Genomic DNA, 24,705 nt, shown 5'->3' with positions numbered 1-24,705 from the left:
TGTGCCGAGTGCGGGCACTCAGGGCACTCCAAGCCAGGACTGCTTTGCAAGCGGGGCACCCCTGAGAACTGTCTGTCCGGGGTGGGGGTCGGGACCCTTTAAGCACAGCCCTCGGCTAGCCTGAGAAAGCATCTCCACGCTCTAAGTTCTCCTCTGATGCCCTGCCGGCACTGCTTCCGGCCATCCTTAAGCCCGGTTCAGGGTCCACTTAATGTGGACATGCTAGTTCGAATTAGCAAAACGCTAATTCGAACTAGTTTTTTAGTCTGGATCCGTTAGTTCGAATTAGCTTAGTTCGAATTAACTAATTCGAACTAAGTTAGTTCGAATTAACGTTGTAGTGTAGACATACCCTCAGCTAGGGAGGCAAGGGAAAACAGCCACGTACACTACTGTGGAAGGTCCTGGCTGAGAGAAAGTAAGCTACGGTTGAAAAGAAAAAGACTACTCAGAAATCTACCCTGAACCAAGGTTGTAGCTTAGAACACGTGTTATTTTTATTCACTTGTAAGTGTTTTGCCTTTTCCCTTGTGCGTGAACTCACTTCCACCCTCTTTTTGATTTTTTGATTAAATATACTTGCCTTACCTTTCATCTACGCAATTCCATGCGGTGTTTCAACAGAAGCAATAAGCCGCGCTTTAGTCTCTTCAGAGGAGGAAGGAACCTTATTTATTTTCTAACTGTTCCAGGAAAGAGCTGGACACTTCAGGACAGATGATTTTGCTGAAACTGGGGACTGGGGTGTATTTGGGACACCCTGCAAGTAGCAAACAAGGCCGGTGGGGCTGTTCTGTGGTAGGCAGACTCAGATTGGTAGGGTCAGAGTTCTGAACCAGGGTTGCACAGCACACAAACTCAACAAATTGGACTGAGGGTTGTTGGTGCCGATTGGGAATCACAGCAGCAGAGTACTTAAAGCACACAGGGCAGGCAGTGACAACCCTGCAATGGTCTAGGTTGCACCCCCAAAATGTTACATCACACTTCATGATACATGGCAAGCAGGAAAGAATGCACAGTCCCAGAACAATCTACTACACAACCCAGAAAGCAAATCCAAAACTGATTTGGAAATAAGAGGGGAAAAATAATGTCAAATCTAAGCCTAGAACACTGACCAGGACAAAACATCACATATTTGGTGAACCAAACAAGTAAAAACATTCCAGATTCAAAGGACTCACACTTACCCCTGGGTTCACCTTCAGAGCATATCTCCTGAAGTCATGTAACGTAAGACTTCAGAACACTGACTAGTACATGCAGCACAGTTACTAAGTTATTACCACACTAAGGACTAGTGTAAGCCAATGAAATTGACTAATGTTAGAAAACATATACACAAATTTACTGCAGATGTATCTTTACCTAACAAAGGAATCCTCTAGTCTAGAGACAGACTGATGGGCTAACTAGGGATGTTGGGATGAGGTTAATCCAGTCAGTTCTCCTGACTGGATTCTTCTGTGGGGGAGAAAACATTTTGCAAGAAAATATCAAGGTAACACTTTACATGTCAAGCCGAAAGTGATTTTTAGACATGATGAAAGAGAAAGTTGAATAACTTAGAGAAATAAAAATGAAACAAATAAAAACCAAGTTTTGAAAATTGCAGACCATTCGCAACTCCCGTTCGGTTCAATGCATGTTCCAGGGCTGAATACATATCCTTTGGCAGGCAGAAACTCAGTGAAACCCAGGTGCTTAGTGCAGTATCTTGGGTGTTATTTGACTTTGAGGCCTTGTCACCACTTGCCGGAGGATCGACACTCTAGCGATCACGGTCTAATAAAGATCTGTTAACTCGAACGCTGAGGGCACCCTGTCGGCGCCGGGACTCCTCACTGTCATGAGGTGTAAGGGAAGTTGACAGGAGCATTTCTCCTGTTGCCCTCCCGCTGTAGGGCAGCCACCAAAAATCAATGCAAGGTACATCGACACCAGGTGAGAGGCAGGGGACTCACAAGCGGTGATGAAGTGGGGGATTGTATTCGCTCTGTTCACTTCATGTTGCATGTGGTTCCTACTGTCCTGCAGTATACCTTGTGTGTACCTCAGTTTCCCTGGGCACTGCACCAAAACCTAGATGGCGATGGCAATTCTTGTGCGAGTCTTCCTCCCGTACGCACTGGCTGATGCTTTCTGTACCCTGAACCGGGGGGGGGGGGGGGGGGGACGACACAGGGACAGGGGGTGATCAGGTGACAACTTTTGCCTGGGAACCTGGACAAAGGCTGGAGGCAGGGCTGGCTGCAGGGCTGAGTGCTTTGAGTGTTTCCCTGGCCTCTCCCCAAGATGGATGGTGCTGGCTGCTTCTGGTTCCTATGCCGTGTCCCTGTCACTAATAAACCTGTGCCACCTGCAAGTCACATCTTACTGCTTATGCGGGTGCCGGGCCTGGTGATTCCCCCACCTCGGTGACACGTTCTCAGGAAGTGAGGTTTGAGGTCTACCTAAATGAGGTTCACACGACCACCTTTACAAAGTTTCTATTGGCTCTGGAAGATGTGGTGACAGCATAATGGCATGTAAATGGACATATGGATGGCCAACGTGGCAGCCTTGCAAATATCTAGTAAGGAAATGTTACTTAGAAACACTGCTAACGTTGCTTTCATTCTTGTCAAATGAGCTCAAATCCACTGAGGCGACAGCTGAAGTCTTGGGACAGGTCTTCACTATGGGCCAGATTGATGGGGCAGTGATCAATCCAGCAGGGAGCGATTTAATCGCATGTGGTACAGACACCAACTGACCACCGATTGCTCTCCTGTGGGCGCCAACACTCCACCAGAACGAGAAGAATAAGGGGAACCAACAGGGGAGATTTTTGTCAACCCAGCATGATGCAGACCCTGCAGTAAGTTGATCTAAGTAAGTTACTAACATAATGCTAATTGCACGGCTTAGATCAACCTGTCCCCAAAACGCAGCCGTTGCCCATCTCTCCAGGGATCACCTAACCCTTCCCAGGGCAGGAACAGGTACGGTGAAGCACAAAATGGTTCAGACTTATCCAGACTGTGTGGGGCGGCTGCTCCACTCTGGCCAGAAGGTGTCACAGTGGGGACACGGCTGGAGAAAGCTGCACAGAGCCCTGGCCAATCAGGAAGAGATTTGTAAGAAGCTGAGGGTGGCCTGCTGGAGCAACCCTGTTATAAGGAGCTGCTCAGCAGAGCAGAGAGCAGAAGGCTCCCGACCAGTGAGGGTGCAGGACAGACTCCCAGTGAAGGAGAGGCATCTTGGACAGAGCAGTGCTTGGCAGGCTCAGGGGAGCTAGGAGGGAGGCTCCAGCCTGATCCCTCTCGGATACAGGGCCCAGACAAGGGCCAAGAAAGAGCAAGGGGTCACGGGGAAGAGAGCCAGGAAATGGGAGAGGGGGAGGAAAGGTCAAGGGTGCCAGAGGGACCCAGAGTGGCTTGCCCCTCACGTGAGGAGCTAGAACGGGGCTGCAGTTGGCCAGGTTGGCAGACAGTGAGACTGAGGACTGAAGAGGACCCCCAGATCCTTGGAGCAATGCAGGTCCAGCACAGAGAGCGACGACAGGGGAGACACTGGCTAGCAGGGGGCACCCTTCTGAGGGCTGAGGCCAGCGGGGGAGTCCCAGCTCAGGGCCAGCAGCTGTCCATTTCAGAGCTGGCACACCGCATGGAGCCTGGGGTCAGCGGGGGAGTCCCAGCAGCCCTGCCACGATGAAACGCGAGCCCAGAATCAGCTGGGGAGTTCCCCGCCGACCCTGGGCTCTGCGCGGCATTTCAAAGAGGCTTGGAGCCTGGGCTTCCTGCGGCGCTGCCCCTCTGAAACGGCACCGCGGCGTTTCGAAGCAGCAGCGCCGCAGAACTGACCCCGGGACCTCTGCGCGGCGCGGCCGCTTTGAAGTACTTCCCTCTCCTCCTCCTCTCGCTGCTTCTCTCCCAGGGGTCTCCAACCTTTTTTTAGCATGAGATCATTCTGAATTTAAGTGCAATCCCAGATCTACCTCACACCCAAATACCTTGGCCCCGCCTCCTTTGTGCGTCTTGCCCTGCCTCTCTGAGGCCCTGCCCCTGCTCACTCAATTGTCCCTCCCTGCCCCATCCTCACTGAGGCTGCACTTGGGGCACAGGCTCTGGTCTTGGACTAAGGGATCTGGAGTGCGAGGGGCTCTGAGCTGAGCTTGGGGCAGGCCGTCGGGGTGCTGGGGGGAGTTCTAGGAGCAGGCTCTGGGATGGCGTTTGGATGCAGGAGTGGTCCGGACTAAGGCAAGATCTTGGGGGTTCAGAAGCGGGTTCACGACTGGGCTGGGGTTTCAGGATGTGGGCTCCAACTGGGCCCTGCTTATATCAGGTGGCTCCTGGGTGGGGGCGCAGTGGGGCTAAGGCAGGCTCACCCCTGTCTGGGCCTGCATCACTCCCAAAAGTCGTCAGCAAACTTGCTCTATCCCTAGTCCTGTTGTGCCCCCTCTCTGCTCTGTGGAGACAGGATCCAGGGTGGGAGAGGGGGCACTTTGACATCAGTGCCCTTCTTCCTCCCCTGCCCTGCTCAGCAAGTGGGAAGGTCCTGGGGGAACAGCTCCAAGGCAAAGGGCCAGAGATGCACAGCAGGAGGAGGAGCAGCAGCTTAAGTGCCGGCACTTGATAGTCAGGGGGACAAACCTGTCAGGATCACCTGTCAGAGGCTCCAAGATCTACCGGTAGATCCCGATTCACTGGCTGGTGACCACTGCTCTATCTGACAGAGGCAGCAAGGGGGGAAGGGGCGGAAGAGGGGGGGAAGCGACTAGTCGACTATTCTGTCTAGTCCTTAACATTCGTAACACAGATATGGCTGCTCCAGAGATGAATACAGCTTAGGAGAAGACTGGTAAAATATACCACCTTGTTCAAATGGAACAGAGCAGCGGGGACAAGATCTGTGTGTGGGGTCATACAGCTACCGTATCTCTAGACAGCTGTGTGTAAGGAGGCCCTGACATCAGAGATCCTTCTTACAGATGTAACTGCTATTAGGAAGACAATTTTCAGACAAAAGAGGCCCCATGGACAAGGCGCTAGGGGCTCGAAGAGAGGACCCATTAGAACTACCAGAGCAGTTCTCTGGTCCCACAAGGGACTGGCTCTCAGAGTAGAAGAGACAGACGGAGAGCTGTGTTGGTTGGTCAAATTGACAGTGTGAGGGGGTCATAGAATCAGCACTGACCTGGCCACAATGAGAAATGAAAGTGAATTTTGGCCTGATCCACCTTGATGGTCTGTGGAATGAGGATAGGAGGAAAGACACAGAGGAGAGTTGACGGCCAACCGCAGTGGAATGCATCAGAGAAGAAACCTGGACTTAAGTTTCCTCTGGACCACAACAGATGACATTTCCCATTGATTATGTGAACGTCTTAAATGATCCCATAGTATCTCAGTCATTTCGCTGTAAGAATATGAACCGGTGAGTGTCTGATATGGTCCCAGAAGGCACAACAAACAGGCTCAAAGCACCGGAAGGAACAAGCGGTGTGACTGGTCTGTTGCCCAAATAACGCAGGAAGCAGCAATGCAGAGGGAGGCAGAACTGTCAGTACCAAACATGCCAGTGATGGAAGCGGTGTCAGTCCTGATGTGACACCGGACGGGGGTGGGTGGGTGGGTGGGTGGGTGTGTGTGTGTGTGTGTCACATGGGGTGGCACTGCACACTTCTGTAGTGGCTTTCCACTGCAGTGGTGCCGAAAAGGTTCCCAGCACAAGATCTGCCATAGCAAGCCAATACTGGCTCTGTTCCCACAACCGGAAGAGAAGTATTGGGCTGCTGCGTTCACGGGCAAGGATTCAGCAGCTCGTTCAGCTGTAGATGACACAGCCCTAGGAAAGTCCTGGGCCAATGGTGAAACAGGAACCAAAAGGCAGAGGACATCTGTTGTGCCCGGATATGCTGGATACAGTGAGTCCTGGAACCTCTCTCCATGGCAGCAGATGGGATGGAGGGTGGAACTGGAGTCAACAGCTCGTGGTTTCTAACCTCGCTGCTGAGTGCCAGGGAAGAGTCAGAGGTACCCATATGTCAGTGCCAGCTTCATGCTGGTCCTCACTTTTCCTAGGGGAGACAGAATCACCCCAAGACCTGGAGCTGTTTCAATTGGTCATCTCAGCGCTTTTCCTTGGCACAAGCAACACTCCTGGACGTAAAGCGGCAGCAAGGATGCTCCAGCTTGATGACCGCTTCAGCACCTGTTCAAGCAGGCCGTGTGGGGCACAAGTCTGGATAATTTGCAAACTGGGCCATGCTCCTGGAGGTAGGCCTTGCTGAGACTGAGCCCCAAATGTGGGGCTGGCTCTGTTGGGCATCGCTGTTCCACAGGATGGACAATGCTTAACCCCCGGTAAGACCAGTGCTGGGTGGGGACAGACTATTCAGACTAACTACTAAGTGTATACAATAAGAAACTAGATTAAGACCATCTGCGAGGTTGTGCAAAGGAACTGAGGGGGTCAGGGAAGCACCTAGTACTATGACAACAAATCAGGAGGGATCAGTTACAAGCTCTGCCCCTCTATGGGTACTGCTAGGCAAAATCTCTGGCTCTGGCACACTGGGTGCACACAAAGCTAAGTGGAATACACAGCCGGATCTACTTGAATTGCTGCTTCTCTACACAGAGAGCATAATTAGTCAACACTGACAAAGCAAGTTCATCAAACAGCTTTAAGGGCTGTCACAGATCTAATGAGCTGGACTCCGAATTTTCACAGAAAAACTGACCTCTTAAAGTGGTTTGCCAGGACTCCCACCAGTTCTCCAATTCTGCTTTCGTTGGTTGGCTGTCTGCTGAAGAGGCAGACAATGAGGTCTTTATTATCCTTTGTGTGGAAGACCACAAGCTCATCCTTTCCATTGGAGACACTCAGTCCCATCAACTGCAAAGAGAAAGGACAGAAGAGTTTTATGGCAAATACCTCAGTAACAAACTTTCACTACTAGAGGAAAGGACTAAATCTAATGCATCTTTTCCACCTTGAATTTCCATCTCCTACTTCAGTACACCATCTTTTCAGTTTTTGGCTTTGAAAGACTCACAGAACTAAATTTTCCATGAGAAAGTTTAGCATGAATGGCTCTTTCAATGCTTGCCCTGAAACCCTAGGAAAACACAAGGCAGGGAAGGAAGATTGAAACCACACCATAACCAGGAAGCCAACAATCAGAACTATCTGGCTAGACTGACTCTCTCCTCAGACCCTATGCCACCAGCCCCCCAGCTACCTTTATGATGCCACTGACTTCCTGAGGAAACGACAAATCATCAGTCATTTACCTGAAAACACCATCCTGGCCACCATGGACGTAGAAGCTCTTACACCAACATTCCACATGAAGACAGATTACAGGCTGATGTCATCCCTGACGACAGCACTGCACACCTGATTACAGAGCTCTGCGACTTTGTCCTCAACCACAACTACTTCTGATTTGGACCCAATTTGTATCTTCAAGACAGTGGCACAGCCATGGGCACCTGCATGGCACCACAATACGCCAACATCTTTACCGCTGACCTTAAACAACATTTCCTCAGCTCTCACCCTCTGGCACCTTTACTCTATTTACGTTACATCGATGACATCTTCATCATATGGACCCGTGGGAAAGAAACCCTTGAAAAATTTCACAGGGATTTCAAAAACTTCCACCCAAACATCAACTTCAGCCTGGATCAGTCCACAAGAGAAATCCAATTCCTTGACACTATAGTACAATTAAACGGACAAGTTTCCACCACCCTATACCGGAAAACCACTGACAACAGCTACACTTACTTTCATGCCTCTAGCTTCCATCCCAGACACATATTGTATACAGCCAGGCTCTAAAATACAACCAGATTTGCTCCAATTCCACAGACAGACACAAAAACCTACAGGATTTAAATAGAGCATTCTTAAATCTGAAATACCCACCTGGAGAAGTGAAAAAACAAACTGACAGAGCCAAAAAAGTACCCAGATAAGAACTCCTTCAAAACAGGCCCAAAAGAGAAAACAACAGAATTCCACTTGTCATCACCTAGGGTGTGTCTAAACTACACCCCTCTGCCGACAGAGGGATGTAGATTAGGCACTTCGAAAGTGCAAATGAGCCCTGGATTTAAATATCCCGGGCTTCATTTGCATGCTCACGTTTGGGCGCTGTGCCGATGACATGCCCTTTCGAAAGTGAAAGTAAAGTCTAGCCGCAACTCTCCTGACACGGGGGAGCTTTTTCGGCAGATCCTGTACTCCTTAAAAAATGACTTTACTTTCACTTTCGAAAGGGCGCATGATCAGCACAGCGCCCGAACGTGAGTATGCAAATGAAGCCCGGGATATTTAAATCCTGGGCTCATTTACTCTAAGTGCTTGATTTGCATCCCTCTGCCAGCAGAGGGATGCAGTCTGGAGGTAGCCCTACAGTCCACAATTTAAACCCGTCCAACGCATTATCAACAATCTATCCTGGAAAATGACCAGTCACTCTCAGAAGCCTTGGGGGATAAACCAATTCTTGCTTACAGACAACCCCCTACCCTGAAAAATTCTTCCCGGTAACCACTCAACACATCTCCATCATAAGCATCCAGGAACCCAACCCTGCAATCAGCCCCAGTGCCAACTCTGCCCACACATCTACACAAGCGTTATCATCAATGGACCCAACCACATCAGCCATCAAATCAGAGGCTCATTTAACTGCATATAAACTAACGTGCGATCTATGTCATCAAATGCCCCACTGAAATGTATATCGGCCAAACTAGACAGTCTCTACGGGAACGAATTAATGGACATAAATCAGATATCCGAAAAGGCAACACACAAAAATGTGTTGGAGAACACTTAAATCTTCCTGTATACTCATTGATCAATCACAGAATCATAGAGCTGGAAGAGACCTCAGGAAGTCATCAAGTCCAGCCCCCTGCCCAAGGCAGGACCAATCCCAACTATCCAGCCAGGGGTTTGTCAAGCCAAGATTTAAAAACCTCTAGAGATGGAGATTCCACCACCTCCCCAGGTAACCCATTCCAGTGCTTCACCACCCGCCTAGGGAAATAGTTTTTTCCTAATATCCAACCTAGACCTCTCCCACTGTAACTTGAGACCACTGCTCCTTGTTCTGCCACCTGTCACTACTGAGAACAGCCTCTCTCCATCCTCTTTGGAACCTCCTTCAGGAAGTTGAAGGCTGCTCTCAAATCCCCCCCTCACTCTTCGCTTCTGCAGACTAAACAAACCCAAATCCCTCAGTCTCTCCTCAAAGGTCATGTGCTCCAGCTACCTAATCATTTGGGTTGCCCTCCACTGGACCCTCTCCAATGCGTCCACATCCTTTCTATAGTGAGGGGCCCAGAACTGGACACAATACTCCAGATGTGGCCTCAGCAGAGCCGAATAAAGGGGAATAATCACTTCTCTAGATCTGCTGGCAATGCTCCTCCTAAAGCACCCTAATATGCCACTCACCTTCTTGGCTACAAGGGCACACTGTTGACTCTTATCCAGCTTCTCATCCACTGTAACCCCCAGGTCCTTTTCTGCAGAATTCCTACTTAGCCATTCGGTCCCCAGCCTGTAGCAGTGCTTGGGATTCTTCCGTCCCAAGGGCAGGACTCTACACTTGTCCTTGTTGAACCTCGTCAGATTTCTTTTGGCCCAATCTTCTAATCTGTCTGGGTCACTCTGGACCCTGTCCCTACCCTCTAGCTTATCTACCTGCCCCCCAGCTTAGTGTCATCTGAGAAGTTGCTGAGGGTGCAATCCATCCCCTCATCCAGATTATTACTAAAGATGTTGAACAAAACAGGTCCTAAAACCAATCTTTGGGGCATGCTGCTAGAAACAGACTCATGGATCTCCAAGTCACTGTTTTGTTTCAGACCAATTCCAGAAGCCAAATACACAGAGAAGGACTGGAGCTTAACTTCATTCACAAGTTTAATTCTTATACTAATGGTTTGAATGGGTTATCGGATGGCTCGCACATTATCACCCAACCAACCAATGAAGGTGCTAATGGTTCTTGATGTCTGTGTAGAATCTGGTGTTCGTTATCTTCCTTTCCAAGTGCAAACTAATGGTTCTTATCAGTCTCTTTTAACTATGTAGAATAGTGATAGAAAGGAAGCCGTGTTTTACCTATGTAGTCTTTGAGATGGTACTAGACTGTTGTTTGTAAAAGTTTTTCCTGTTACAGACTCACTGGTTTACCCCTCTGAAGCTTAGCTCCTCACTGTCTTTTTTTTTCCTTACCCCATCCCCTCCCTTATTTATTCTTGGATCTGGACATCCAACACTCCGGTCATCTGAAGAAGTGGGCGGTGCCCAGGAAAACTCAAGGTCCCATCTCCATGGTTTGTTGGTCTATAAAGTGGAACTAAAGACAGGAATGGTCCTGAGACCTTCCTCAGCCTGGTGACAGGCGGGATTTACCGTTTGTATCGTCCCAGGACTCCGGAGCCCTAGTCATTGGCCAGGGCCTGATTCTGCTCGCTGCCGCGCCTCTCGGCGCTCTCACCACCAACTCTCCCTGGACAAAACCCTGGTGCCAGGTGCCAGTTGACCCAGCACCCTGCTGCTCCTTTGCAAAGGAAGCCACCAGCAGAATGGCAGCCTGTCAGAGCAGATTTTCTCCTCTCAAGCTAACAATCTAATGTAGCCCTGTGGAGATAACACAACACACACTGATATTTTCTGAGAGCCTTACGCCGTCTCGATACAGAACTTAAAGTGGAGCCCGAGTGAAGCAGCATACCTGAGCATACTGCTGTATTATTTGTATATAGCGATCGGGGCCCTCACGCACAGATCAGGTCCTACTGTGCTAGGTGCTGTACAAACACAGAGAAGGATCTGGTCCTGAAAAAACGAGATTTCTGTTCTTCTTCAAGGTAAGTAATTACTGTGTGTGCAGCATCATGTAGACACATGGAGCACATTACAAGAGAACCTAAAACCTTGTCTTGATCAACTGATACCGTGATAGAAAGAGGACAACACTTCTAAGGAAGCAGGCTTCAGCAGAGGGGATCTGACTACACTGGAGGGTAATCATGTGAATTTATGTAAGTGTACACAATGAAATTCCTGTAGGTAACCTAGATGGAATGTTAGGAAAGGAGGAAATCAAGAGGACCCCCAAGGGGAAAAAACCAACCCCAGGAAACTCCCCAAAAACGGGCAGGCTACAGCAGACTTTCTTCTCTGGAAATTCTACTTTGTCAAGTCTCATATGTGACTGCTGGACTCCACTCCATGAATGTCTGGACACACCAGAACACGTCCATCCTCTGAAGAGGAGGTGGAGGAGCCTGAGAAGCTGATGGAACCTGAGAGCCCTGAGCCCTTCTTTTCTACAATAATTTCCTTTTACAAACTCTCCTCCTGTGATCAAATATTCATGATAACCCGGTCAGACTGCTTTGCTCCCTCACAAGCCTGCCTAATTTTCTGAGCTGGTCAGGATGCACCAAGCTTTAACAATCCCCATACTTTCAAACAGAACGATACTTCTAAAAAAATCCTCTCACAAGGACAATAAAAAAAATCTTTAACACTATTGTGGCGCTACCGGAAGCACTTGCAACCAACACCACAGGAGCACCACCAAAATTTGGAGATACTACAGACCAAGGTTTCCCAACCTATGGGTCACAACCCAAATATGGGCCACCATGACATTTCAAAAGGGCTGCCAAGTGTCTCCCCAGGTGGCTCTGCCACCCCCACCCCCGCTTTCCCTCCCCCTGTGTTTGAATTGCCTTGGGTCACCCAGTCTTCCTGAATTGTCAAAATGGGTCTCCATCTGGAAAAGGTTGGGAACCGCTGCTATAGACACAAGGGAGCCCTGGACTATTCTCCTATTCAGAGGTGGCCATGCTGTACTGGTCTGACAGCAGCTCACTGCTTCTGGACTAAGCCTTCAGACAAATTATACAGACCCATTTTCATATGTCAAACACCCAGCAGTGATGTCCTGCATGCAATAGGGTTTTACTCTCCACTATCCACAATACTTAAAAGCAAATTTTAAAAACAAGTTACTCTTTATGCATAGAAATTGTCAGCCAGCTGAGTGTTCAGTGTCTCTTAAAATTAATTTGCATGTTTAAATATCATGCCACCGCTCACAATAGACCCCCATGAATTAGTGCTATCCAGGCTTTAAATGTGCATCTACCGGGGAGCGGGGGGGGGGGGGGGGGGTCGGGGGGGAAGGAATGAATGGAAATCAATGAATTTTAAAAGCCTATTTAAAAATTAATAATTAACTGAGCTGCTTTAGGAGGCCAACAGCCCTTAAACAAAGAATTCTTGTGTTTTTTCTATTTCAGACTTAAAAAATTACAACCAAATCATGAACATAACCCATAAAAGGAAAGATAATGGTCTCATTATATACAGAGAATGGTAATCATTCAGTTTTCCAGGGTGTTAACTGAGAAGATCAGAAAAACTCAAAACTCTGAACATCTGTCCTTTTTAAAAAATCATAAATATATATACATATTATAAAAAGGTAGCCAAATCCGAGATTCTTCCCACTCCTTTGTCAGTAACCTTTAAACTGCCCTCTGCCATCTTAAAAAAAAAAAAAAATAAAATAAGTCCCCCCCCCGAACGGGAAACTAAAATGAATGCTGCATTAAAACTACTCCCAACACATTTGGTTTATAGGAGAATCTGAGAATAGAAAAACATTAATCCAATCAAGGCTGTAAAAGGTTGGGGGTAAGGAATGACATCTCAAACAAAAATACCAAAGTCCCTTGAATTTTCGCCTTTTCCAGAGAGCTTTGACTTTTTTTCCCCCTGCCTGGATTAAAAAAAATCATGACCTAAGTGTGACATAAGTAAGTTTCCAGACTAACTAATGTCAGATTCCTCAATGTGTGTAGCATGTTCAAGCAAATAGGGTTTGTAATTCCATACACGAAATCAAAGACTCCTTTGTAAAGAGACAAGGAAACAGTGCAAATGCCAGGATCTGAATTGCACTAATCAGTCATGCAAAAAGGGACAGTCTTTGCTACTAAATATGAGCAATAAGCAGTTAAGGGAGATAGGAAATTACAGGAGAGCTTCTTCAGTTAAAAACAAGTGCCCGAGTAGCACCAGACATCAGCTGACTGTCTCCAATGTGATTTCCATGGAAACACCATCCCTAGGGATGTTGCCATGTTGATAGGGTGCTTTAGCAATGTTGATAGTGAGTATTGCTGGCAAGCAGATGAATTTCAGCCAGGTTCACCCTTGTACACATTAAAAGGGCGATCCATCTTCCAGATGAACATGTATCTTTCTAGCAAAGAACATCCAATAGAGAAAGCACAGGGGCTGGAGGTAATAATTATCCATTTATGTCTTTAAAACATCCACATCAATGCAAAGAGCAGTGTGTTTTAATCAAATAAGTCCTATAACATTGTCTGCTTTTAGCAGCCCCCTCATCAAAGAATGCATCAATCTAGAAAAGTCCTATTACTGAAGAGACCAGGTGTGCTGAAAAATGAGAACTACACTAGGCAGTTCAAATGGGAAGAGACAAACCGCAAACGTTCAGATCACTAGATAAGGTACAAAACAGAGAGAAACGATGGATGCGCTTCACCACTTGGGTTTAATTCAGGGAGCCCAGTAAACCAAAAAGCCAGAACACTTTATATTGTGTTAAAATCAGTGTTTCTTAAACTGTGTTGTGCAGCACACTGGTATGCTGTGAGGCAGTTGAAGGTGTGCCACGAAGAACAAAAGAGTTCAAAATGGCCACCCTTAACGGGGCAGGCAGCCTTTCCCCATTCCCTCCTCAATAACTTTCCCTCGACTCTATTTCTCTTTCTTTTTTTGCTCAACAAGAAAATCCTTGGTGTTCCTCATAAAAAAAAATTGTTTGGTGTACCTCTAACTTAAAAAGTTTAAGAAACACTGGTCTAAATAATCTGAACTTTGTATTCTCTCCTCTGGGCTGCCCATTTCTGCTTGATGCCACTAAGTCAACTGTCCATCAGTATGACCAGGATTCAGGCAGTCTGCCTCAGCGCTATGATACAATTTCTTTGGCCTTTTTCCACTATTGCCAAGGGTCACATCCTGTAATAAAAACAAATGCGAAGATGACCACAGATTGCAAAGCCCTGGTTTACTATTATAGGGTTTCAAGAAGACATGTTAGAATCATAGAGCTGGAGGAGACCTCAGGAGTCATCAAGTCCAGCCCCCTACCCAAGGCAGGACCAATCCCAACTAAATCAACCCAGCCAGGGCTTTGTCAAACCGAGACTTAAAAACCTCTAGGGATGGAGACTCCCTGCCTTCCCTAGGGAACCCATTCCAGTGCTTCACCGCCCTCCCACTGAAATAGTTTTTTCTAATATCCAACCCAGTCCTCCCCTGCTGTAACTTGAGACCATTGCTCCTTGTTCTGCCATCTGTCACCACTGAGAACAGCCTCTCTCCGTCCTCTTTGGAACCTCCCTTCAGGAAGTTGAACGCTGCTCTCAAATCCCCCCTCACTCTTCTCTTCTGAAGACTAAACAAACCCAAATCCCTCAGCCTCTCCTTATAGGTCATGCGCTCCAGCCCCCTAATCATTTTAGTCACCCTCCACTGGACCCTCTCCAATGCGTTCACATCTTTTCTATAGTGGGGGCCCCAGAATTGGACACAATACTCCAGATGTGGCCTCGCCTGAGCCGAATAAAGGGGAATAATCACTTCTCTAGATCTGCTGGCAATGCTCCTTTTAATGCACCTTAATATGCCATTCGCCTTCTTGGCTACAAGGGCACACTGTTGACTCATATCCAGCTTCTTCTCCACTGTAATCCCCAGGTCCTTTTCTGCAGAACTGCTACTTAGCCATTCGGTCCCCAGCCTGTAACAATGCTTGGGATTCTTCCGTCCCAAGTGCAGGACTCTGCAGTTGTCCTTGTTGAACCTCATCTGATTTCTTTTGGCCCAATCCCCTAATTTGTCCAGGTCACTCTGGACCCTATCCCTGCCCTTCAGCGTATCTACCTCTCCCCCTAGCTTAGTGTCATCTGAGAAGTTACTCAGGGTGCAATCCATCCCCTCATCCAGGTCATTAACAAAAATGTTGAACAAAACCGGCCCTAGAACAGACCCTTGGAGTACTCCGCTAGAAACCGACCGCCAACCTGACATCGAGCCGTTGATTGCTACCTGATAGGCCCGACCTTCCAGCCATCTTTCTATTCATCGTATTGTCCATTTATCCAATCCACATTCCCTTAGCTTGCTGGCAAGAATTGTGGGAGACCGTATCAAAAGCTTTGCTAAGGTCAAAGTATATCACGTCCACTGACTTTCCCATATCCACAGAGCCAGTTACCTCAATGTAGAAGCTAATCAGTTTGGTCAGGCATGACTTGCCCTTTGTGAATCCATATTGACTATTCCTGATCACTTTCCCTTCTTCCACTTGCCTGAAAATGGATTCCTTGAGGATCCCCTCCATGATTTTTTCAGGGACTGAGGTAAGGCTGTCGGGTCTGTAGTTCCCTGGATTGTCCTTCTTTCAAGATGGGCATTACATTTGTCTTTTTCCAATCATCCAGGATCTCTCCCGATCTCCACAAGTTTTCAAAGATAATGGCCAAAGGCTCCGCAATGACATTTGCTAACTCCCTCAGTACCCTCGGATGCATTAAATCCGGACACATGGATTTGTGTATGGTTAGCTTCTCTAAATAGTTCCTAACTTCTTTCCCCACCAAGTGCTGTCCACCTCCTCCTCCTACTGCTTCGTGTAGTGCTTTTGTCTGGGAGCTGACCTTGTGTGTGAAGACAGAAACAAAGAAAGCATCGAGTACTTCAGCTTTTCCCACATCATCTGTCACTAAGTTACCTCTCTCATCCAGCAGGGGATCCACACCCTCTCTGATCACCCTCTTATTGCTAACATGCCTGTAGAAACCTCTTGTTACCTCTCATATCCCTTGCCAGCTGTAATTCCAATTGTGCTTTCGCCTTCCTGATAACTCCCCTGCATTCTCGAGCAATATATTTATACTCCTCCCTAGTCATCTGTCCAAGTTTCAACTTCTTGTAAGCTTCCTTTTTGTGTTTAATCTCACCAAAGATGTCCCCAGTAAGCCAGTCTGGTCGCCTACCATATTTGCTTTTCTTGCTGTGCATCGGGATGGTTTCTTCTTGTACCTTTAATAAGGCTTCTTGAAAATACTGCCAGCTCTCCTGGACTCCTTTCCCCTTCATGTTAGAATCCCAGGGAATCCTGCCTATAAGTTCTCAGAGAGTCAAAGTCTGCTCTTCTGAAGTCCAGGGTATGTATTTTGCTACTCTCCTTTCTTCCTTTGGTCAGGATCCTGAAATCTACCATCTCATGAGCACTGCTTCCCAGGTTGTCACCCACCTCCACTTCCCCTACTAGTTCCTCCGTGTTTATGAGCAGCAGGTCAAACTGTGCATGGCCTCTGGTCGGTTCCTTCAGCACTTGTACCAAGAAGTTATCCCCAACATTCTCCAAAAATTTCCTGGATTGCCTGTTTACTGCCGTATTGGTCTCCCAACACATGTCCAGGTAATTCAAGTCCCCCACGAGAACCAGGGCCTGTGATCTGGAAGCTTCCCTCAATTGTCCAAAGAAAGCTTCGTCTACCTTATCCACCTGATCCGGTGGTCTATTGCAGACACGAACCAGATCACCACCCCTGTTTCTTTCACCTCTAAACTTAACCCATAGACTCTCAACTGGCTTTCCTCCCTCTAGATACTGGATCTCTGAGCAATCATACTGCTCTCTTACATACAATGCAACTCCTCCTCCTTTTCTCCCCTGCCTGTTCTTCCTGAACAATTTATACTCTTCCATGACAGTGCTCCAGTCATGCGAGTCATCCCACCAAGTCTCCGTTATTCCAATCAAATCATGGTTTTGTTCATATAAAGCAATTTCAGTGTAGAAGAGTAATATCCTGAGGTCTCGACACTTCACAGAACATTTTCATTTTGCCCTATTCCCCCCCCTCACAAAATATTCCAAGATCTCTTCACAAATGTTCAGACTGAGGAGATTGTTCAATTCAGGAGTCCTCCCCAGTGGCTGCGGATTTACTAGAAAAACTGGTTTCTATGTACTGAATTTCTAAGTATTCATAAACGCGCAATACCCAGTTTCACAGAAACATTACCTGCTTTGGTGCTGGATAAGATGCAAACTAAGAGTAGACAGTGCACTTAGCACTACCAGGAAGTCCTCACTCCATTCACGTGCATGGACGTTTTATTTTAAACACACATTTTGTGAAGAACTGAAAGAACAAGCTATTTCCAACCACAAATGCATTTTTCCAGGCTACTGGCACAAGACTGTACATCTGACTTATTTGTAACCTTCAATTTTTAAAACGTTATGTTTTCAAGCAAGCCATAATACACTCAGGCTACTAGGTGTCATCACTGACACACAGAACACTGTTAGAGAATAATATGCCCTCCCCTCCCCAAGATGAATGAAGAGGCAAAGTTCAACCTTCAGTATTTATTTTCCATAAAGGTTTAACATCAAACACTTCTGAAAATCAGGATGACAGGGGACTTACTTCAGTTACCAATGTAGCAAGCGACTTGTATTGATCTAATGATTTTGTTTGAGGCAACCGAATAGCATAGCTCGCAGTTACCCATTAGGGGTGTGTCTAGACTACAGGTCGTCCCCCCTCCCACTTCCCGGAAAAAAGTGGCCTAAAACTTCCCCTGCATCTAGACTGCCGCCCCATTCTTTCTAAATTAAATTGAAAGAATGTGACGGTTTTTTCGAACGCGGTAAACTGCATTTTACGAGGAAGAACTCCTTTTTTTGAAAGTACTCTTTTGAAAAAAAGGCATTCTTGAATGCAAACAGGGCTTTTTCAAAAGAGGCCATCCAGACTGCCTGGGTGCACTCTTTCGAAAAAGTGATTTGCTTTATCGAAAGAAAAGGCTGCAGTGTAGACGTTCTCTTTCGAAAGAGGCTTGGAGCCTAGACGTGGCCTAGATCTCTTGCTCTCTCCTTTCTTCCATTTGTCAGGACACTGAACTTGACTGTATCATGGTCACCGCTATCCAGGTTGTCACCTACTTTTTCCCTTGCCAATTCTACCGATTTTATGTATTGGAATGAAAAGGAACGTTTTCTAGCAATCTCAAAGGTACTTAGCATTTAAATAGAGCTTTACAAATATTAAACATATGAGTCATGCAAATCTAGGTATCACCAATTTTACAGAAGGGGAAACTGAGTCAATCAAGTGCCTTTCCCAGGATCAGGGGGCCCCAAAATTAGAACTCTGAAGTCACTTGATTCCAGCTTTCATACTTACATTGTAAAGGGGGATGGTCTTCATCACCTTGTACTGCTTCATAGGATCCATTTTATAAAGGTGGCGATCAGTAATAAAAATTGCTCGGTCTTCCACCTTATTAAAGCGATTTACCTGGAAAAAAGCAAATCCCCGTAGCTGTTAAGTCACACTAATTGTTTCATGTTGCATAGAATCATAGAACTGGAAGAGGTCATCGAGTCCAGTCTCCTGGGCTTGTAGCAGGACCAAGAACCATCTAGATCATCCCTGATAGATGTCTGTCTAACCTGCTCTTCAATATCTCCCTCAGCAATTTAGTCCAGTGTTTAATCACTGACAATTAAGAAGTTTTTCCTAATGTCCAACCTAAATCTCCCTTGCTGTAATTTAAGCCCATTGCTTCTCATCCTATCCTCAGAGGCCAAGGAGAACAAATTTTCTCCCTCCTCCTTGTAACACCCTTTTAGATACTTGAAAACTGCCATCATGTCCCCTCTCAGTCTTCTGTTTTCTAAACTAAACAAGCCCAATTCTTTCAGTCTTCCCTCATAGCTCATGTTCTCTAGACCTTTCATCATTTTTGTTGCTCTTCTGTGACCGTCTCCAATTTCTCCACATCTTTCTTGAAATGTGGTGCCCAGATCTGGACATAATTCTCCAACTGATGCCTAATCAGTACAGAGTAGAGCGGAAGAATGACTTTTCACCTCTTGCTCACAACACTCCTGTTCATGCATCCCAGAATCATGTTTGCTTTTTTTGCAACAGCATCACACTGTTGACTCATATTTAGCTTGTGGTCCACTCTCACCCCTAGATCTCTTTCTACAGTACTCCTTCCTAGGCAATTACTTCCCATTCTGTAAATGTGAAACTGATTGTTCCTTCCTAAGTGGAGCACTTTGCATTTGTCCTTATTATATTTCATCCTGTTTGCCTCAGAGCATTTCTCCAGTTTGTCCAGATCATTTTAAATTTTGACCCTATCCTCCAAAACACTTGCAACCCCGCCCACCTCAGTGTCATTTGCAAACTTAATAAGCATCCTCTCTATGCCATCATCTAAATTGCTGAAGATATTAAACAGAAACGATCCCAGAACAGACCCCTGTGGAACTCCACTTATTATGTCCTTCCAGCAGGATTGCGAACCATTAACAACAACTCTCTGAAAATGGCTATCCAGCCAGTTATGCACCCACCTTATCTATGTTGCATTTCCCTAGTTTATTGATAAGGTCATGCGAGACTGTGTCAAATGCCTTACTAAAGTCTAGATATATCACTTCTCCCTTATCCACAAGACTCATTATCCTATCAAAGAAAGCTATCAGATTGATTTGACATGATTTAGTATTTAAAAATCCATGCAGGTTGTCACCCATCACCTATTTTCTTCCAGTTGTTTGTAGCTGAATTTCGTCATTACTTGCTCCATTATCTTCCCTGGACGGGTCCGTAGTTTCTTATTCCACTTTTTATAGACAGGGACTAGATTTGCTATTTTCCAGTCTTCTGGAATCTCTCCCGACTTCCATGACTTTTCAGAGATGACAGCTAAAGGCTCAGATACCTCCTATCAGCTTCTTGAGAATTCTAGGATGGATTTTATCAGGCCCTGCCGACGTGCAGACATTAACTTTTCTAAGGAATTTTTAACTTTTCCTTTTTTAATTTTAACTTCTAAACCTACCCCATGTCCACTAGCATTCACTATGTTACACATCCTATCACCAACAAACTTTTTGGTGAAAACTGAAACAAAGAAGTCATTAAGCACCTCTGTCATGTCCAAGTTTCTTGTTATTGTTTCTCCCTCTTCACTGAGCAATGTGCCTACCCTACCCTTGGTCTTCCTCTTGCTTCTAATATATTTGTAGAATGTCTTCTTGTTTCCCTTTATGCCTCTAGCTAGACTGAGCTCACTTTGTACCTTTGCCTTTCCAATCTTTCCCCTGCATACCTGTGGTGTTTGTTTATTTTCATCCTCTGTAATTTGACTCATTTTCACCCTAGCTGCCTTCCACTTTCAAATTCTCAACCAGTTCCTCCCTATTTGTTAAAATTAAATCAAGAACAGCTTCCCCTCAGTAGGGATGTGAACAACTAGTCACTTCCCCCACCCCTTGCTGCCTCTATCAGAAAGAGGCAGCAAGGGGTGGAGGAAGAGAAGGGAGTGCTTCAAAGCGGCAGCGCTGAGTGGAGTCTGGCACCAGACCCTGGGCTCCATGCAGAACTGCCGTTTTGAAACACTGTGTGCAGCCCGGGGTCTGCTACTTTGAAATGCAGCATGCAGCCAGCTGGAGTTCCCAACTGGCCCTGGGCTGCACGTGGCATTTCAAAGTGGCAGCGTTGCATGGAGCCCGGGATCAGCTGGGGACCCCCTGCTAACCCCGAGCTCCATGAAGCACTGCTGCTTTGAAACACCGCAGGGAGCATGGGGCCAGCTGGGGGACTGCTTGAGTCCCCTGCTGGCCCCATGCTCCCCACTGGGCTTTCGTCTTTGAACTTGTGCAACAGCTCTAGGGCTGTTGCTACACTTCAAAGGCGGAGGCACCCTTATCAACTAATTGAATAGTTGATGCAAATTGTATCAACTATTCGATTAGCCGATTAATCTAAATTTAATATCCCTACCCCCAGTAGCGCTCTCAACCTTCTGAAATAAAAAACTGTCGCCAATGCAGTCCAAGAACTTACTGGATCATCTGTGCCCTGTATATATTGATCAAAAGCATTTTTCTGAAGTTGCTACATTATATTTCCCTTGTGCTAACCAGTGCTAAACTTCACTTCCGCTCCCTGTCCGTTATAAAACTGAATTTCTCACCATTCCAAACATGATGGAATTAAGGGCACCAATGCTCTGACTGAATGAACTCTCAGTCTTCCCAAACTAGTGGTGTCTGCTGTCTATCTGGAATATTGTCCAGACAGACAGCGTCCTGTTTATGCCTGCTAGTACTGTGTGTTAGTTCATGTATGTTACTTTAATCAGGGGAAATTTCTTGTTTCCATGCCATCACAGCAAGAGGAAAATAGACTATTAATAAAAGGGCCAACTAATCTAATACATTAAGGGTAAAAGGTGTAATTTACCAGCAGGCTAAACAACAATTTTATGGTTATTTTGTTTCCCCCAGTTCTGAGTATTCTCTTTTCTGCATTCACTTTTAATCAACAGCCAAGTATCATGTGATCCCAACTAGCATCCCTCCAGCACAGTGCATCTGAGTCAGCCACAGGGCTTGTTACTGAAATCAAACCATCTCCAGCGAGCCACTCGCCTGTGTGTGCGACCCGTTACAAGTAGCTACTATAGTGCAGGGTGGAAGGAGGGTCAGCGTACCTCATGTGACAGGGCCTGGCCAGAGGGCTACAGGAGAGTGGCCCCCCGGAGCTGTGGGAGGCCTAGATTAAGCAGGTCTCTGGTGCCTGGTAAATTGGCAGGAGCTGGCCTAGAACTGGCTGAAGCTTTCCAGAGTCAATCTGGACAATCAGGCTAGTTGAAACTCCAATTAGGAGCCTTCCCAAGTCAAGGGAGTCAGGCTAATCACCTGGGGCCAATCAAGAAAAAGTTGAAAGTGCTTTAAAAGGGCTCTTCTGTTAGTTGACAGGCACAAGAGGCGGGAAGGAGCCAAAGATCTGAGAGTGAGAGGAGTCTGGGTGAGAGCTGGGAGCTGCAAGTCAGGCAGAGTGTGCTGGAGGAGCAGGATAGGTTGCTCACGAACCAGAGGAAAGGTACCGGGAGGGGTCGTTTGGGGAAGTGGCCCAGGAAAGTAGCTGCCAGACTAGAAGTAGAACAAACCTCATCTGTTGCCACTACCATCTGTTGGGCCAGAACCTGGAGTAGTGGGTGGGCCTGGTTTCCCCCAACCCACCCCAAACTTCTAAGGTCACTTCTACTAGAGTTCTTCCTGCTCTTGTAAGGATGAATTGCACGGCTATGAAACATGAACTTCCTAAGGACAATGCCCATACATATACAAAGGCCTGAGTTGGGCCAGACAGATTGTGATGCTTGATTCTGCAGTTCAAAGAGCTGGTCAGGAGCACTGGAAGAACAATTGATGGTTGAGATCACGTGCACTGGAGATAGGGAATCCAAAACTGTCTGGGCCAGAAGGGGGAGATGAGGATGACCTATGCTCTGTCTGACGGCTCCTCTGGAGCAGCATGTGGCGCATTTCCTGTCTGCCTGAGAAGTGACTACATCCTGGGTTGGGGTTCCCCAGAGAGACCACACTTCAGTACCATAACTTCTGCTGAGGGAATCTTCAAGCACTTTCCCTTCCCAGAAGGCAGGCTTCCAACAGGTGATTCAACCGCTGATCTTGGATCCATAGGCTGATTGCTTCTCACACAGAGAGGTGGACCTCACCCTTCCCTCCTGGTTGCAATAGAAGACAATTGTAATGGCTGACATTAGGAGGACATGGTTAGCAAGGACGAACAGTAGAAAGACCTCACTAGTCCCAAAGGAAACGCCCTATGCTGAAAATGGTCAGAGCTCACCATAAATCTGAGGAAAAGTCTGGAGTCGGATGAATGTCTGCGTGAAAGCAGGAGTCTCATGTTAAAGTACAGGCCCTTTTCCAAGGAGGGAACTAGAGATGATGATGTGACACCATGCCAAATCTGAGCTTGTGAAGAAAGAGGCTGAGAGGGCAGAGTTGAGCACAGTCTCTAAATGCGTTTTGGGCACCAGGAAGTATGTTGAATAAAACCCTCCTTCCTCGGTAATGTGGCGGGACATGTGTTATTGCGCCTCCTTGCAAAAAGGAGCTCACCCCCTGTTTGAGGATATTTCCATGAGTGGCCCTTTCAGGGAGGGGGTCTGAAGGTGGCAGTGTGCATCTCTCACAGTCCAGTGCTAGTGCACTCCAGGGGCTGTAAATAGTGTGGAAGGGGGATTGGGGGCATTTGGTAGACTTAGTGTTTCATGGCTCATGTGTTCCCATCAAAAATAACATCAAGCTGTGGGGCTGAGACTGACGCACACTATTGCAAAGGGGATGGCGGGAAGCAGGACTTCTGAATCTGCTGTTTTTAATGATAGTTCATAGGGCCTCTGATTGAAAAGCTCTCTCTCTCCTCAGCATTTGCCCTGGAAGTCTTCGACTTCAAGAGGTATCTGAAGGTCTTCAGAAACTCTGCAATGGTGGGCCTGGGACTGTCTGAAGTCCTGGGATGGCAGCAAGTGGAGATGGGGGAAATGTAGGAGTCACTGCTTCGTACAGAAATAATATGACAATATTAATGGTTCCAGTAGGACTGCCAGATCTGGTGCTTAAATGGTCTTCCTCATCTGTCAATTCTGGGGGCAGATCTGAGCTGCTCGTTTAGACAGGAGGCAACAGATGGTTCCCTAGCAGATCGACTCTGCAGGGGGTGTACTTGTCTGAAGGCCACCAACACGACCTGAACAGGTGGCCCTGAGAGTCCCCCTGGCATGGGGCATCAAAGACTCTGAGCTGATGAGGTGGAGACTGGTCTGAAATCAGGGTACTTAGGGTGACAGGGAATATGAAGGAAAGGGGAAAGGTTCACTGGAGGGTTCAAAATCTCCTGAGGAGCAGAATACAAATTCAGATTCTAGTGGTAGTAGCGTTAGTGCTTTTGGAGGGGAACTGTATTATGTATATGGAGCAAGAGAAACTCTTTCCAGCAATTGGACTCCTTCAGAGATGACATTTCTTCTCTGGAGATAGAGGAAGGAATTCTGGATCCTGGAGAGCGTAAACGTCCCATGAAGCAGCAACAGCTTCAGATCTTCCCAGCTGAGATGGCTCAAACAAGTAGAGCCTACTGGAGCTGGTAAGGAACACTGCACCTAAAGTTGACAATGACTGGTCTTCGTCGGGGCCAATGGATCCTGGAGTCTCAAAGCTGCAGAAGATACCAGTACTGATGGATCCAGTCTAGTACCAATGTAGCCCAATGCTGATGGGCTTTTTTGTCATGCTTCTGGGACTCAGGATGAACAAAGGTTCATAGGCTGAGCTGAGGGGCTTGCTTTCAGCTGAATCCAACTTCTCTGAAATAGATTTAGGGGAAGACAGTCTCATGATTATGACAGTGCTTCATGGGAATCGAACACGATCACACTAGGATGCATGGGGAAAAGAGATGCTCCTGCACCAGAGTCTGACTTCATAACAAGGGGCACATTCCTTAAATCAGGTCAATGTAATGGGTTTTCCCTGGCCTGGGTTCCATTGGGGCCTCATGACCTTCTCCATGAAGCATTTGAGGGATGTAACCACACTAGATAAAATGGGCAGCACAAAAGCAAACAAAGTTCAATATTGGTAAACACAAAGGAATGCATCCTGGAGGGGGAAATGAAAATATCTGCACAGTTTAGAGAGTTCTAAATCAA

At 46.9% G+C, this 24,705-nt stretch overlaps 1 protein-coding gene across 3 annotated transcripts in view; it reads right to left on the bottom strand.

The window, feature by feature from the left end:
* MYO1D (myosin ID) overlaps positions 1-24,705 on the bottom strand; it is a 300,747-nt gene that overhangs the window by 84,675 nt on the left and 191,367 nt on the right. For all 3 annotated transcript variants that reach the window (XM_075911435.2, XM_075911436.2, XM_075911434.2), the window contains exons 20-21: positions 18,342-18,455; positions 6,731-6,885 (exon numbers count right to left, since the gene is read on the bottom strand). In XM_075911435.2, the coding sequence (XP_075767550.2) occupies positions 6,731-6,885; positions 18,342-18,455 (269 nt within the window). The remainder of the gene's footprint in view (positions 1-6,730; positions 6,886-18,341; positions 18,456-24,705) is intronic.

The sequence above is a fragment of the Pelodiscus sinensis genome, chromosome 29 (assembly GCF_052426305.1).
Source record: "Pelodiscus sinensis isolate ZL-2025 chromosome 29, ASM5242630v1, whole genome shotgun sequence".
Lineage (NCBI taxonomy): Eukaryota > Metazoa > Chordata > Testudines > Trionychidae > Pelodiscus > Pelodiscus sinensis.
This window is presented reverse-complemented; position numbering and strand designations above follow the sequence as displayed.